Source organism: Heterobasidion irregulare (genome assembly GCF_000320585.1).
Source record: "Heterobasidion irregulare TC 32-1 unplaced genomic scaffold scaffold_02, whole genome shotgun sequence".
Lineage (NCBI taxonomy): Eukaryota > Fungi > Basidiomycota > Agaricomycetes > Russulales > Bondarzewiaceae > Heterobasidion > Heterobasidion irregulare.
Window position 1 is genome coordinate 990341 of NW_009258198.1, and position 12318 is coordinate 1002658.

The 12318-nt window shown below is 50.7% G+C and overlaps 7 protein-coding genes across 7 annotated transcripts; 3 read left to right on the top strand and 4 right to left on the bottom strand.

Moving 5' to 3' along the window:
* Positions 1-1293: 1293 nt before the first annotated feature.
* Positions 1294-1775, bottom strand: HETIRDRAFT_309646 (uncharacterized protein; the record flags this gene model as incomplete). The annotated part of the gene is made up of 3 exons (XM_009543946.1): positions 1294-1377; positions 1432-1499; positions 1634-1775. 3 exons carry the CDS (start codon positions 1773-1775, stop codon positions 1294-1296), a joined length of 294 nt encoding a protein of 97 aa, XP_009542241.1.
* A 491-nt stretch (positions 1776-2266) lies between these two features.
* HETIRDRAFT_234176 (uncharacterized protein) lies at positions 2267-2464 on the top strand (the record flags this gene model as incomplete). The annotated part of the gene is made up of 1 exon (XM_009543947.1): positions 2267-2464. A coding segment is annotated over one exon (198 nt), but the record flags the coding sequence as incomplete, so codon positions are not given.
* A 268-nt stretch (positions 2465-2732) lies between these two features.
* On the top strand, positions 2733-4259 carry HETIRDRAFT_115311 (uncharacterized protein; the record flags this gene model as incomplete). Its single annotated transcript, XM_009543948.1, has 7 exons — positions 2733-3082; positions 3173-3392; positions 3466-3474; positions 3519-3603; positions 3705-3993; positions 4053-4086; positions 4197-4259. 7 exons carry the CDS (start codon positions 2733-2735, stop codon positions 4257-4259), a joined length of 1050 nt encoding a protein of 349 aa, XP_009542243.1.
* A 714-nt stretch (positions 4260-4973) lies between these two features.
* On the top strand, positions 4974-9385 carry HETIRDRAFT_379299 (uncharacterized protein). Its single transcript, XM_009543949.1, has 13 exons — positions 4974-5700; positions 5762-5786; positions 5840-5879; positions 5930-6145; positions 6194-6290; positions 6342-6380; positions 6428-6499; positions 6551-6671; positions 6728-6834; positions 6889-7027; positions 7096-7241; positions 7304-7348; positions 7401-9385. Exons 1-13 carry the CDS (start codon positions 4986-4988, stop codon positions 7448-7450), a joined length of 1812 nt encoding a protein of 603 aa, XP_009542244.1. The 5' UTR covers positions 4974-4985; the 3' UTR covers positions 7451-9385.
* On the bottom strand, positions 6117-9385 carry HETIRDRAFT_407464 (uncharacterized protein). The gene is made up of 10 exons (XM_009543950.1): positions 7401-9385; positions 7304-7348; positions 7096-7241; positions 6889-7027; positions 6728-6834; positions 6551-6671; positions 6428-6499; positions 6342-6380; positions 6194-6290; positions 6117-6145 (listed from the first exon to the last, which is right to left on the bottom strand). The coding sequence occupies exon 1, from the start codon at positions 9260-9262 to the stop codon at positions 7823-7825; it is 1440 nt and encodes a 479-aa protein (XP_009542245.1). The 5' UTR covers positions 9263-9385; the 3' UTR covers positions 6117-6145; positions 6194-6290; positions 6342-6380; positions 6428-6499; positions 6551-6671; positions 6728-6834; positions 6889-7027; positions 7096-7241; positions 7304-7348; positions 7401-7822.
* Positions 9386-9887: 502 nt separating this feature from the next.
* Positions 9888-10636, bottom strand: HETIRDRAFT_470362 (uncharacterized protein; the record flags this gene model as incomplete). Its single annotated transcript, XM_009543951.1, has 6 exons — positions 10553-10636; positions 10424-10462; positions 10253-10363; positions 10092-10195; positions 9995-10027; positions 9888-9930 (listed from the first exon to the last, which is right to left on the bottom strand). Exons 1-6 carry the CDS (start codon positions 10583-10585, stop codon positions 9888-9890), a joined length of 363 nt encoding a protein of 120 aa, XP_009542246.1. The 5' UTR covers positions 10586-10636.
* Positions 10637-10747: 111 nt separating this feature from the next.
* On the bottom strand, positions 10748-12240 carry HETIRDRAFT_457310 (uncharacterized protein). The gene is made up of 4 exons (XM_009543952.1): positions 11965-12240; positions 11422-11911; positions 11069-11353; positions 10748-11008 (listed from the first exon to the last, which is right to left on the bottom strand). The coding sequence occupies exons 1-4, from the start codon at positions 12233-12235 to the stop codon at positions 10846-10848; spliced, it is 1209 nt and encodes a 402-aa protein (XP_009542247.1). The 5' UTR covers positions 12236-12240; the 3' UTR covers positions 10748-10845.
* Positions 12241-12318: the final 78 nt, after the last annotated feature.

Consider the following 12318-nt stretch of genomic DNA (forward strand, 5'->3'; position numbering starts at 1 on the left):
ATGGCACAAAAGACTCATGCTCCTATCAGTGCCGCGAGTAGAAGCGTTCTTATGGCACTCATACGGCCATCGACAAAGATCCATTTCCTCCCGTACTAGATCGTCCAAAAAGTTGCACCTATACATTGGGCTCTTGTTTGGCCCTCGTCTATATATAGGCACCCTCTGGGACCCCATGTACACTCCTCATGTCCTTTGTGGGACCGCGCCTCAGTTCTTTCGTCTGCTCCCTCGCCTTTGCCCGCGGTCGACATTGTCTTCCGTCTGAGGCCTCGGCTCGGTACTCAGCCGAGGCGACTCTACCCTTCCGCAGGAGTTTTTGGGCAACAGGGTGAACCCGTCGCACGTCTCACTCTCGGAGTCCTGCCTTGACGTGCGATACAACCTTGTCCTCCACCTGAGCGGTCAGAGTATGTTAGACTCGGAGCGCGTCGGGGAGCCCCACGGCGATTGCCGACATAGCCCCTGCTAAAGCTTTCTCGTGACTTCCGATCTCTCAGCTTGTCGCATTGTGCGACTGCTCGCTGGGCGAGTTCAATAAACTCGTCCTTCTATCTGACACTGTCTACGATGGCGTGTTCGCAATCAAAGACGGCCTCTTGCCAGGCTATCTCATCTCAAGACCTCTGAGCAACTGCACAGACGATTGTATGACCTTCCCTTAATGGATTCGTGTTGTCTATCGACTTTCATCCTGTCACTGAACCGTCGCTAATCTCCCAGAGCGGCAGTCAGAGGCCTAATTGCTGTAGACCTCACTCTTCCCATTGCTGATATCGTACCGATCTCAAAGTGTGTTGATGTTTATGTTTTTGGTGTATTTCTCTGACCCTCCTTTGTTTCCAGAATTTGATCTTGTGAGGCCGCAGCGAATCGCAAACCAATTACTCCAGGTCATCGTTGCGCGTTGAGGATAGTGGTGTATCAATCTCAACACCATTGCCATCGCTGCGCACACCCCTTCCTCACGGATCGTTCTTTGTTGTACTGTCCATAGTACGGCACATTGAATGTCATTTGTTGGTCTTCAGGTCCTTGACCAGATAGCGAATGCTCGCTGTGTCCACTGGATCTCAGGCGTTGAGGAGTCTATTGAGGATGCTAGTTAGCTAGGTGTTGACACATTGATTGAGTTCCAATTCGATATTGTTCGAGGAATAAGTGCTAATCGTGAACGAACAACTTTCCACGTATGCATTCGGTTGCTATTTACATTTTTGAAATACATGTTTTACACGCGATACACAGAACACATCATAATCATACAGCGTCTACAAAGAGTGGGTCTGATGATTATTTGTCCTTGATAGGGAAGTCCTTGCCGCTGATACCTTTATACCCGCGACGAATGGCGTCGGAAATCTGCTCGTCTTTGGCCTATGAAGAGCAAGCACGTTTAGCGACATTCCTCGAAAATATTTAAGCACTGACCTGCTCAACTGCAGACTCATTGTTCTGAGGTCCTTGTCCGAGGACATGCTGCTGCGCGTAGTCCACACCTATGAGTACATTGAATCAGGACAAGTCCGATGTCCGTGATTTGAAAAGCGTTCCTTTGTCAAGGTAATCTGAGATCAGGGAAACAGCCGCATGAGTACAGCATATTCCGAACATGAGAAAAAGGTTGCTATACCTTCATTCTTCTCTCCCGCCTGACCACCACCGAGCGCATTGTTCACGTTGCCTCCGAGACCGCCACTGTCCGTCGGACGACCTTGGCCAGCTTGCAGCTGAGAAGAGCCGCCGTGACTGAGGTTCTTTTTGATGAAATCCATGACAGAGCGAACGTATGCGAGTGAAGATTCTGATTGATTTCGTGGGGTGGTTGTTGGTGAGTGAATAATGATACGCACTGAGGGATGCCTGAGTTTATATACCTGCAGAATAGGAGGTGGAGTCATGACGTAGGATAATCGACTCGCAGCGACTGATCATCTTGGGATGTCTGGCGCACTCATAGGGCGAACATTGGGCCCTGTACTAGCCCAACTCGTTTGATAGACTGTCAATCTTGAGCCGGCATGTTTGTCTCGTTGGGAGACCCTTGAGAAGCCGTTCAAAAGGCCTGTCGACGACAAGATGCAGAAGGGGATTGGGACCAAAAATCTCTAATGAGTAAGTCATCCTCAATATCTCTGAGGTTGTTGAATACGATCGGCTCAGTATTCGCATCCTGAACTATTCTGACGCATGCAGCAGGCTTAGCTTCGTAGTGTGTGCGACGTGCGTGGAGTAAATCACTGACGATGATTTGATTTAAAACACCGCTAGTCCGCGAACACCCGTTTCCAGCCCGTTTCCCCACAACACCGTGACCAATGTTTGTGCTTGTCAGCCAGTGCCCACAGGTGTCGGCTATTCCTCGTTCCTTTCGCCCATCGATGAAGGCTCTGCACAGCTGATGCACAGCTCTCATACCTTGGCATCGTCTGATCCAACTCTGGTTGCTGAAGGCACTATCAGGTGGTACGTGTCGACTTGAAACAGGCTCCCATTCGGCACTGACTGTACGATGCCAACTAATTTAGTAGCCTTCCGACACATTGACTTGAGCTTGTGTCTTAGTTCTGTTCAAATCCGTCATAAATCAAAGACAAACGTCAAGCTTATACCTTTGCCCGTCGGATCCACCTTGTTCTCTGCGGCATTTCCTTCGTAATCGGCGTTCGCAGGCTTGTCATCCAGCATTTTGAGACTTCTTAATCACTTTGAAACCCGTCTAAATCTTCTCTATGGGTTGTTCATTCTCGAAAACAGTTTCGAAGAATCACAATCTCGATCTCGATACTTTGCGATGCGTTCAGTCTCCACAACCAAGGCTTTTGCCTGCCGCGTCCCGCAGCGTGGATTCTGTGAAGTCCATCCTATCTTCTCAGCCTCAGCTGCCGGTTGAACTCCTCGACGAAATTATAATCTTTGTCCTTGGTGATTACTTTAGAGATCTCATCCTCGTTCCCCAGCCTAGCGAGAGCTGGAGCGCCGTCTTTAGCCTTCTGCAAACATCGCATACATTTCGAGCTTGCACACTGCGCATCCTGCGGTATGTGTTCGGTGGAAGCCTTACCGACTCGGAGGATAGAATGTGAGTGACATCTTTCCAATGTGTGACACGAATAATCTCAACGTTGCATGGCCACAGTGACATGTCAATACTTAAGCCTTCGATATCCAGTATACGTCAATATACCATAGTGGCTTTCACGTTTCCGCTCATTTCGATGCTGGAGAGCTTCATGGAAGGAGAACTACCAAAAGGCCCCATCGCACTGCTGTCTGCCTCCTACACTTCTCGCATCATCTGCAAGCGGCTTCTTGAATGGGAAAAGGGCCACTCGTTGCGCTCGATACTTTCAAAGCTGCTGGACTCGACGTACTATCTGGGCACTTTCTCAGTACTGCCCTCACCGATCTACAGGACGATATTTCTTCCTGTCGTTTCTAAACTCATCATAACGGACATTACAGCACGAAGATGTGCGTCATTTCTCTGCCAGCACCACTCTATTCTCCACTCACAGTGGTTCGATAGTGTGGATTATCCAGGCGGGCAGACACATGTATGGGCGGATTGTTATTCACTTCAAATCAGCGCTTCTTGGGCAGGTCAGTCCTCCGATCGGATATCGATCAATTGTGATCTGACATGTATGACTGTATTACAACCAATCAGGAAGACATTGACTCCATATGCACCGATTATGCAGATACGCTAACCTCGGTTAAGGATCTGATCTCGGCCATGTTTATGTTGGACGAAGCGAAAGAGACGGGTTTGCGACCCGACAACCTACCAACGCTTCCTGAAACTGTCCTTCGGGAGGTGGGCTTCTACAAGATCATGAGCTCCATGAAATTTTACGAGGCCAACTCTGAGTTCCCCCACGTCGTCGATTTTTGCGCAACGTTACACAAGCATATGCTGTCGTTTCTCATGGAGAAAGAACGGGAGATTTACATGGCTACATGGGCGCCCAGCGACGATGACGGGAAATGGTAACTAAGGGGAGGATACGACTAGCTCTGTGAGTGAGTGGTGTTTTGTTACTGTCTAGCACTTTCACAGGGTTCCTCACATTGGATTTGAAGGTACGACTAGGATTTGAGATATGACGCAGAACAAAATAATATGTACCACAGAAATCCCCATGCGTTCCAGAAATTGATAACATGACAATATCTTGCACTTGATATATCAGGCTCCAAATCGCCGACAGCTTATGTTGGGTCTTGAACTGATCTCAACAGTCACCACTGGGTGAAAGGCAGTAATTGCCTGACAGCACGTCTGCGCCGCGTCGACAGCTGCATTCAGGACTGGTTTTTTTCCCGACTATCAATCGGCCCCGAAGAGAGGTCATAGGATAATAAGGCGCGGTTCAAAGTAAGCGACGATGGTCCGTGCACCGAAGTAAATTGACTCAACAATTCGGTCTATATTGAACTATTGTCCCACATTCAAGATGTCTGCATGTCGGGAAGGTATATCACCGGACATGACATGGGCCGGCATCCTCCGTCTTGTTCCGTGCCAAGACGATGTCAATGTCAACAAAGTCAAGGAAGGACCATGGTAAGTAGTACTGGGGTAATAGGAATACTAACGTATGACTCCGAACCAGCTTGGAGCCGTGGACCGTGTTTTGAAAACGGCAGCAACGCCCTAATTCTGGACGAGTTTCGACACCGGCAGAAGGCAGGGATCTGATTATTCTCAGCGGTCGACTCAGTCCCTTGCCTCGAGTCAGCCCTTCACACTAAGAACCCCGCGAGAGGCCGTGGTGAAGTACTTTTCAGTGGCTGTGTTCACACGAACGTCAGACAATCTCCAGCACTAACCTGTGACCACTCAGAAGACAGTTCCTCGCTGGCGAATAGATTTCAGCTTCCTTCCATGGCGGCCACGGGACCATATCCGAGGTATATAAGGGGCGTCCTCCCCAGATACGCAGAATTTAACTCCGAAGTCAGCCAATCCCATCGCTATCATGGATTTCGACATCACTCAAGTAGCACTTCCAACATTGGACAGACTTAACGCTACCATTTCTGACGATGTCAACGCGGAACAAATAGCGCAACAATGGTTTGGCTCATTCGAACAGCACGCTCAGGCAGGAAACGTGACTGGTGTGCTCCACCTGATGCTCGAGGACGCATTCTGGCGCGATATACTTGCTCTCACATGGGACATGCGCACGTTTTATACCATTACTCATATTCGCAAGTTTTTGGAGGATCGCCTCGCATCGGCGCAGATCTCGTCTCTCAAATTAGACGCATCTTCTATTGAGCTTCAGCGCCCTTATAACGACATTGCATGGATCCAGGCCTTCTTCACGTTTGATACACCCACTGGACACGCCTCGGGGATCGTCAGGCTTGTGCCTTCTTCTCAAGGACCTTGGCTCGCGCACGCTATCCTGACCAACTTGGAGAGCCTGCGAGCCTTCCCTGAGCAAATAGGCATGCTGCGTGAGCAGGAGCCGAACCATGGTAAATGGCAGGAGAAGAGAAAAAGAGAGATCGAATGTCTCGATGAAGATCCGAAGGTCGTCGTTATTGGCGGCGGTCAGAGCGGTCTGGAGATCGCGGCGAGGCTCAAATATCAGGGTATCAAAACGCTTGTGGTGGAGAAAGAATCGCAGGTCGGGTATCAATGGAGGAAGAGATACGAAGCACTTTGTCTCCATGATCCTGTCTGCAAGTGTCATACTACCGTCCATTGTGATTGCTAGTCGAGACTTACACATCAATTATCTAGGGTACGATCACATGCCATATATTCCGTAGGTGATGTCACCTCAGCGCACGCCTCAGAAATATACCAACTTGACTCCAGGTTCCCACCTACGTGGCCAGTATACTGTCCTGCTCCCAAGGTAGGGATTGTGTGACAAGTGATTTTCCTTGCCTGATTTTTCCTTTCAAGCTTGCAGACTGGCTTGTGAATTATGCTCACAGCTTAGAGTTAGACGTCTGGACATCTGCCAATGTGACCAGCGCAAAGCAAGACACTTTGACACATAAATGGACTATCACAATCAAGCGCGATGATGCTTCAGAACGGACCTTCGTGGTCAATCATCTTGTTTTCGCTGTTGGTATTGGGGGTGGGGTCATGAGCATGCCTCAGGTCCCCGGAATAGTGAGCCACCCCAAGTGTGATGTCTTTGCGCCTACTAACTGAGCATAGGACGAATTCCAAGGCCAGGTCATGCACTCAGGACAATTCAAGACAGCCAAACAATATCAAGGACGGAAAGTCGTAGTTGTCGGGGCGTGCACGTCTGGTACGTAGGTCAGCTGTCGCTTTTCAATATGTTTGCCAACAGGCTTCCTAGGCCATGACATTTCCAAGGACTTGAGTGATAAAGGTGTCGGTGAGTCTACGATGTGGAGAACAAATCCTCGTACTCAATGCAAGTAGATGTCACCCTCTTCCAACGCAGCTCGACGTACATCATGTCTACGAAACATGGCGTACCGATCCAGATCGAAAGTACGTCTGCTCTACTTTTTTCCTCATGTCACAATTAACGATGGTCCATAGGCAATTACTCTGAACACGGTCCGCCTGTTGAGAGAGCAGACCTCATCAACGCTTCGTTTCCCATCTATTTCTCAAAAACGATGAACAAGCGAGTGGTGAAGCTCATAGCGGACAAGGATAGGTGAGTATGGGATGTATATACACACATGGTAACTAATTAGTCTTTACGTCGGACAGGGACGTGCTCGAAGGGCTAGAGCGTGTTGGCTTCCGTTTGAATTATGGCATTGATGGGTCAGGCTTTCCATTACTCGCCTGGGAAAGGGCAGGCGGATATTACTTTGGTAAGACGTTCGTCATTACTGAATGTTGAACGCCGTCAACTTCGAAGATATTAGACGTAGGCGCGAGTCAGGCGATCATTGACGGGAAGATCAAGCTCAAGAACGACAGTCAAATTTCCCGCTTCACAAAGTCCGGGCTCCTGTTCGAAAACGGGAGCAAGCTGGACGCCGACGTGGTCATATTTGCCACAGGGTATGGATGGGCTGTCTTCACTTTCTACTTGACAATCTCAATTACTTACGGGCTCTTCATCTGACAAGGTATGGGGACGTCAGGGCCTCTATCCGCGCTGTCATCGGAGACGAACTTGGAGACAAGCTGAAGCCGATCTGGGGACTAAACAAGGAAGGCGAGATCAATGGAACGTGGCGGGATTCTGGTGTGCCCAATCTGTATTGCATGATGGGTGGGTACTCCTCGATAGCTTGCCACTATCAGAGATCGCATCTCAACCTTTGTGGGTTCCAGGAAATCTAGCCCTGTGCAGGTTCTACTCGAAGCACTTGGCACTTCGTGAGTATCTGAGCGCGCCTCTCGAATGCGGACGTTGCTCATCCATCAATAGAAATCAAGGCCATGGAAGAAGGAATATTTGGGGAAAGATACAGTCTGTGAAACTTGATCACTTTGGGCTCCAAATTGGTGCTCGTCGGACGGTTGGTTTCGTGCTGTCGCGCCGAGTTGCATGTGTTTTTTCTCGGTATTTTCTTCTTTTAGGGAATAGTCCTCGGTGGACGAAGCTGAGAATTTTGGTTTCTATCAACCTCTGGATGTCTTTCTTTGTGCAACCAGGCCCGCGGTAAAATCTGAACTGTAGCTCATCCAGGTAGCTGGTAAAGCTAAGAATGCAGGATCATTTGAGAGTGTTATACATCGTTTATAGAACACAAAACAACACGGAAATAAAGAGTGTATACGAGCCATCTGGAAGAAAAGACAGTCACGCGGTACAGGAATCAACATTAACAAGAGAATAATCATAACCTATCAAAACACCTCTCTCGGGCCTTCGATCCTGTCATGGAACGCCGAGCTGAATCCGATCCAACTCGACGAAGCGTCGGAAGATGTGCGTGCGATGCTGACGGATGGAGGCTCAATCCAGCTGCCCGAGCCATCGCTGATCGACCCGAACTCAGAGAACATATCCCCGTCGATCCATGGAGGTTCTGAACCTGGTGTGCTTGCGACCGACAACGGCGAGATGGGCTCTGTAGTATGTATGGAGGAAGAAAAGTCAAGCGAGGGCAGCACGAAGGACCGCGAGACCTCGGGGTCTTCAAAGATGCGGCTTTCTGCGACGTTGGCGGTGCTCGCGCGACTTCTGCTAAGTGTGATCTGTGACAACACGTCTTCAATCTCGCTCTCGATCTCGCTCGCAGTCGGATCATCCTCACGCTCCTCCTCGAGCACGCACCAGCCTTGCCCACTCTCGCCGATCACACCGCGGACCCTGTTTGCGTCCCACCCTGCGAATGTGATACGCAGGACACTCGCCTCGCCTCGTGTATCTCCAAAGACATCACAGACTGCGCCAGAAGCCCAGACATCTGCGACATCAAGGCGTGCGAAAATGGTGGAGATGCGGAGTGAGTGCAGCCTATGGTCCTGGTGGATCGAAGAAAGAGCAGAAACAGGAAGGAGTGGGTGCAACGAGGAGGAGGCTGGATTGGCGGGGAGAGGGAGACGCGACGTAGGGGTGGGGGCGAGGGGGATGAGAAGAGTTGCAGTGACACGGGGAAGAGGGGTAGCAGGGAAGTAATGATCGATCTCGCGCTCCGCTGTCGAGGGCGAGGTTGAAGCATCAAGATCAGCAGCAGTAGCAGCAGGGTGGAATTGGATCCCCTCTGCCCGAACCTTCTGATTCTCTTTCTTGGCCTCACGAGCTACCTTCTTACCAAGGTACGCCTGTCGTTCTTTGTTCATCCTGAGGTCAAAGTCAAGCTGCGAAAATGCCCGACCCGTAACGGAGACATTCTCCGCAAGATGCTGGAAGATGGGACGTCCGGATGAGAAGTTACGTGCGGTACCCAGACCGACCTGCGTCACGCTGCGGGGCACGGTGGGTGCGCGAGGCAGCTTCGGCGCGCCGAGAGGTTGGGCGAGGGTGTAACGGGTAGTGAATGAAAGACCTTGTTGAATCGTCGGTCCCCTGGTACCGTGCGCAGCTCCGTGATATGCACGGCCTGCAGCAGCGTGGTTGCCGAGAGTCCCAGGTGTGGTGAGATGCCCGACGAACCCCTGAACGAGGTTTCGAGTTCGCTGCAGAAGCCTTTGCGCATGGGATGACTGGGAGTGTGTTGCGCCCCTAGGAAGCGCAGAAGGAATATGGATGGTTCGGTGTGCAGATATGTTTGGTGCTTGATTGAATAGGTGGTAAGCCTGGCGTCCTAAAGACTGCCAGGTTCCCGACGACGCTAACGGCATCGCGAGCAGTCGCAAGTCAGCTACAACACAGCTGGTTTAAGGAGAGCGGCGTCGATGATGTGTATAGAGATATCAACAGGAGGAGAGTGAGAGTAAGGAAGAAAGCTGAGAGATACCTGTTTGCGTCTTTTCAATGGAGATTCGTGGCGTGCGGCACTGAAGGCTGTGTCGTGCCGAGAGTCCACGTCTGCCGATCGGCATCTCTACGACTATTCTGCCTTCATATACTACCAAGTCACTCCATAACACATCCCTTGATCGTAAACCAATCGACCCAGATATATCATAGAGGTGCAAATGGTTAGCTAATTATCAAGTACATCGCATCCACGAACAAGATTCGAACAACTGGACGTCGAGTGTTTGTGCATCCACGTCGGGGTCAGTCTTGCCTAAGATCCTAGAAGCTACATAATATCAGTAGGGCAAAAAGCATACCAAGTCCTCAAACCGAGTTGTCAGTCTCGTACAACAGCGCCATATTTCATTGCATGAATCCGCGCATACACTTCATAGTACTTGAAGGGTCCATAGATAACATCCGTACAATTTTGGCACTACAATGCAATTGTTATAATTTCCTGCTTCTTTCCACGGAGACACAGAACTGATATCGAGGACTTTCTCAAAGGTTTTTGAAGATCTGCTCGAACGTCGTGCCTTTGTACCTTCAGCCGAATCGACGTCAGCATGCATCAGACAACGCGCGGATGCAGAGATGGAGACACTAACCCCAAGAACGCCCTTCCAGGATCGTTGAAGTTTCTAAAGTGTATTCACAGCATATCAGGGCAAGCTGCGCACATTATAGATTAAAAGCGAAGCGCACATGTAGCCCCTGGCGCTCGACACTCCAAGGTGCTTCTCGAAAAACTCGAACAAAGCCTTGCTGTATACCTCGTTCGCTTCGGGCGAGATATTATCCAAGGACGTCTATAAGATCTCCCGCTATGGACGACCATATTATTTCTATCGACAGGTTTCACTCACGATTTCGAGAGAAAGTGCGGGATCAAAAGTGCCGTTAAAGGTGAGGATCTCCTCGTAGTGATACAGGACCGAGATGTAGGCCTCTGGTTTGCCCAGAATCTGTGCTCCAGCCTGCCAGAATGACGAGATCTTCGATAAATCCTGATCGTGACAATGAAAGTGTGGACGGACCTTGGAGAATTCAAGGGCAAATGCCTTCGGATCGGCAAGCTAATGCGATCAGAGATCAGAGAGATCTCATCAGTCAAGCCGGAAAACAGTGCGAAATATTTTGCACATTCGGGAGAAAAAGCACTGTACCTTCACGTTGGTTGTGAGGGCAAGAGTTGGCATGGTGGGAGGTGGTAGGAGGTGGTTCTGGGTGTGAGATGGTACTCCGGTAATCGTTGACCCTCTTGACCCCGTCTGCTTATATCGCGTCCCGGTCCGGTCTAAACTTACAGCGAGCAGCGAGCCGATTTGTGGCTGACGTCGTCTCACGTGCTATACTCACAAGAAGGCGCCAGAAAAGCGCACAAAAAAGATATCCTCGACATTGTCTACGCCTGATATGCTCGATCATAAGTAAATCAAGAACGCGTAGTGACCCAAGTCTACTTCGCAACGCCACCAGCCTTCGTCCTGATCTCAGGTTCTAGAGGGAACCGCTGCTGGTCGGAGCCAACCGAATATAGCCTCTTCCAGATGGGCTCCAGAGGTCCCGGCGTCTTCCACGCCAGTTCGTCGTTGCGGAGCCACAGGCGAATGAGGTGCCGGCTTTCCCAAAGTCCATAAGACGTCAGTGAGGTTGGCGCCAATCGGAAGAAAAAAACCCACGTGTGCTCAGGATCGTCGACAAACGCGTCCCGCGCGTGCAGCAGACCCAAACTGTTGATGAATTGAATATCGCCCTTCTGGAAATTGAGCCCAAGAGAGAACTTCTCGGCGAGGTAGTGCACGGCGTCGAGGGCTTCAGCCTGGGCCTCGCTGATGACCGGAATATTCGGGCTGCGTTTCTGTATGCCGTACCCGGTAAAGTGTCGGCGAGAGTACTGGATGATAACGTGGGGCTCAGAGTAGTAGAGCAGAGGACGAGTCGTGTAAGCAGGGTCGCCGCCGAAGCTGCATACATGGAAATGCACGTTCCTCGTGAGATCGAACGACCCATTGAATAATATGGACAAACGTACCTGTCCAGCGGCCACGGATCCGAGAGCACCTGGAGCAGATCTGGGCGAGTCTTGGCGAGCTCGTTATACACCCGCGCGCCGCTCGCGATTCGACTCGTTCCACCTTCCTTGGCGGTCTGCAGTGCTAGCAGGGCAATCAAATCGCCCACGTCAGTATGGAAGACTTGCGCGTCTGTGGTGTATGCTGCATTTCCGAACGGCTTCCCGTCTTTCCCGGCCGCCCCATTCCCATGCGTGAGCGTGAGATCTTTGATGTGCGCAAGCACAGAGCCCAAACCGTCTTGCTTCCCACGTGCAGATCCGACGTGTGATGCGATGCCAGCGTACATTATGGCGATCTCTTCGCGACTGTACTTGTCGACGGGTAGAGTGCGCAAGACGAAGAAACCGCGGCCAAAGTAGAGCTCCTTGGAAAAGTTGTGAAGCAAGGTAGAGAGGGTCGGAAGAGGGAAGGTACCCTGGCTCAGGTAGCCAAGAGGCTTACCAAAACCTGTCAATGGATGTCAACAAATCGAGGGATACGATACAAAGAGAGATCTATACCTTGAAAGTGCTTGATGGCATCGTCAATTTCCTTCAACTCTACCTGACTGAGTTCGTAGACCCACTGCTTCTCCTCCTTCCAATCAGCGCCCTCCCACACGATCGGGCCTTCAACTTGTGTGGGGAAACCAGCAGGGAGAGGTGATTTGGGGAGAGATGGGTCGCTCTGCAATCGGCGGGCAGTTCGAGCAAGGTACTTCACATGATCAGGATGATAGTCGATGTCGGGCTGGCGAGGCGCAGCCTCAGTGATGGTAGATGTAGTCGACATTAGGGAAAATTGAAGAGGGGGAGATGAAGGGAAAAGGCAGGGAACTGAGCATCTTATATCCCTCGATTGGCCTCCCTGCGGGG

Excerpts from the sequence above, each read along its gene's own strand:
- HETIRDRAFT_379299 (XM_009543949.1), top strand. The coding sequence starts at position 4,986 with ATGGATTTCGACATCACTCAAGTAGCACTTCCAACATTGGACAGACTT. Across the intron at positions 5,880-5,929 it reads TATACTGTCCTGCTCCCAAG|CTTGCAGACTGGCTTGTGAA; the intron begins GTAGGGATTGTG and ends TTTCCTTTCAAG. Across the intron at positions 6,500-6,550 it reads CGTACCGATCCAGATCGAAA|GCAATTACTCTGAACACGGT; the intron begins GTACGTCTGCTC and ends GATGGTCCATAG.
- HETIRDRAFT_407464 (XM_009543950.1), bottom strand. The coding sequence starts at position 9,262 with ATGCCGTTAGCGTCGTCGGGAACCTGGCAGTCTTTAGGACGCCAGGCT.
- HETIRDRAFT_457310 (XM_009543952.1), bottom strand. The coding sequence starts at position 12,235 with ATGTCGACTACATCTACCATCACTGAGGCTGCGCCTCGCCAGCCCGAC. Across the intron at positions 11,912-11,964 it reads TGCCATCAAGCACTTTCAAG|GTTTTGGTAAGCCTCTTGGC; the intron begins GTATAGATCTCT and ends ATCCATTGACAG. Across the intron at positions 11,354-11,421 it reads GATCCGTGGCCGCTGGACAG|CTTCGGCGGCGACCCTGCTT; the intron begins GTACGTTTGTCC and ends CCATGTATGCAG.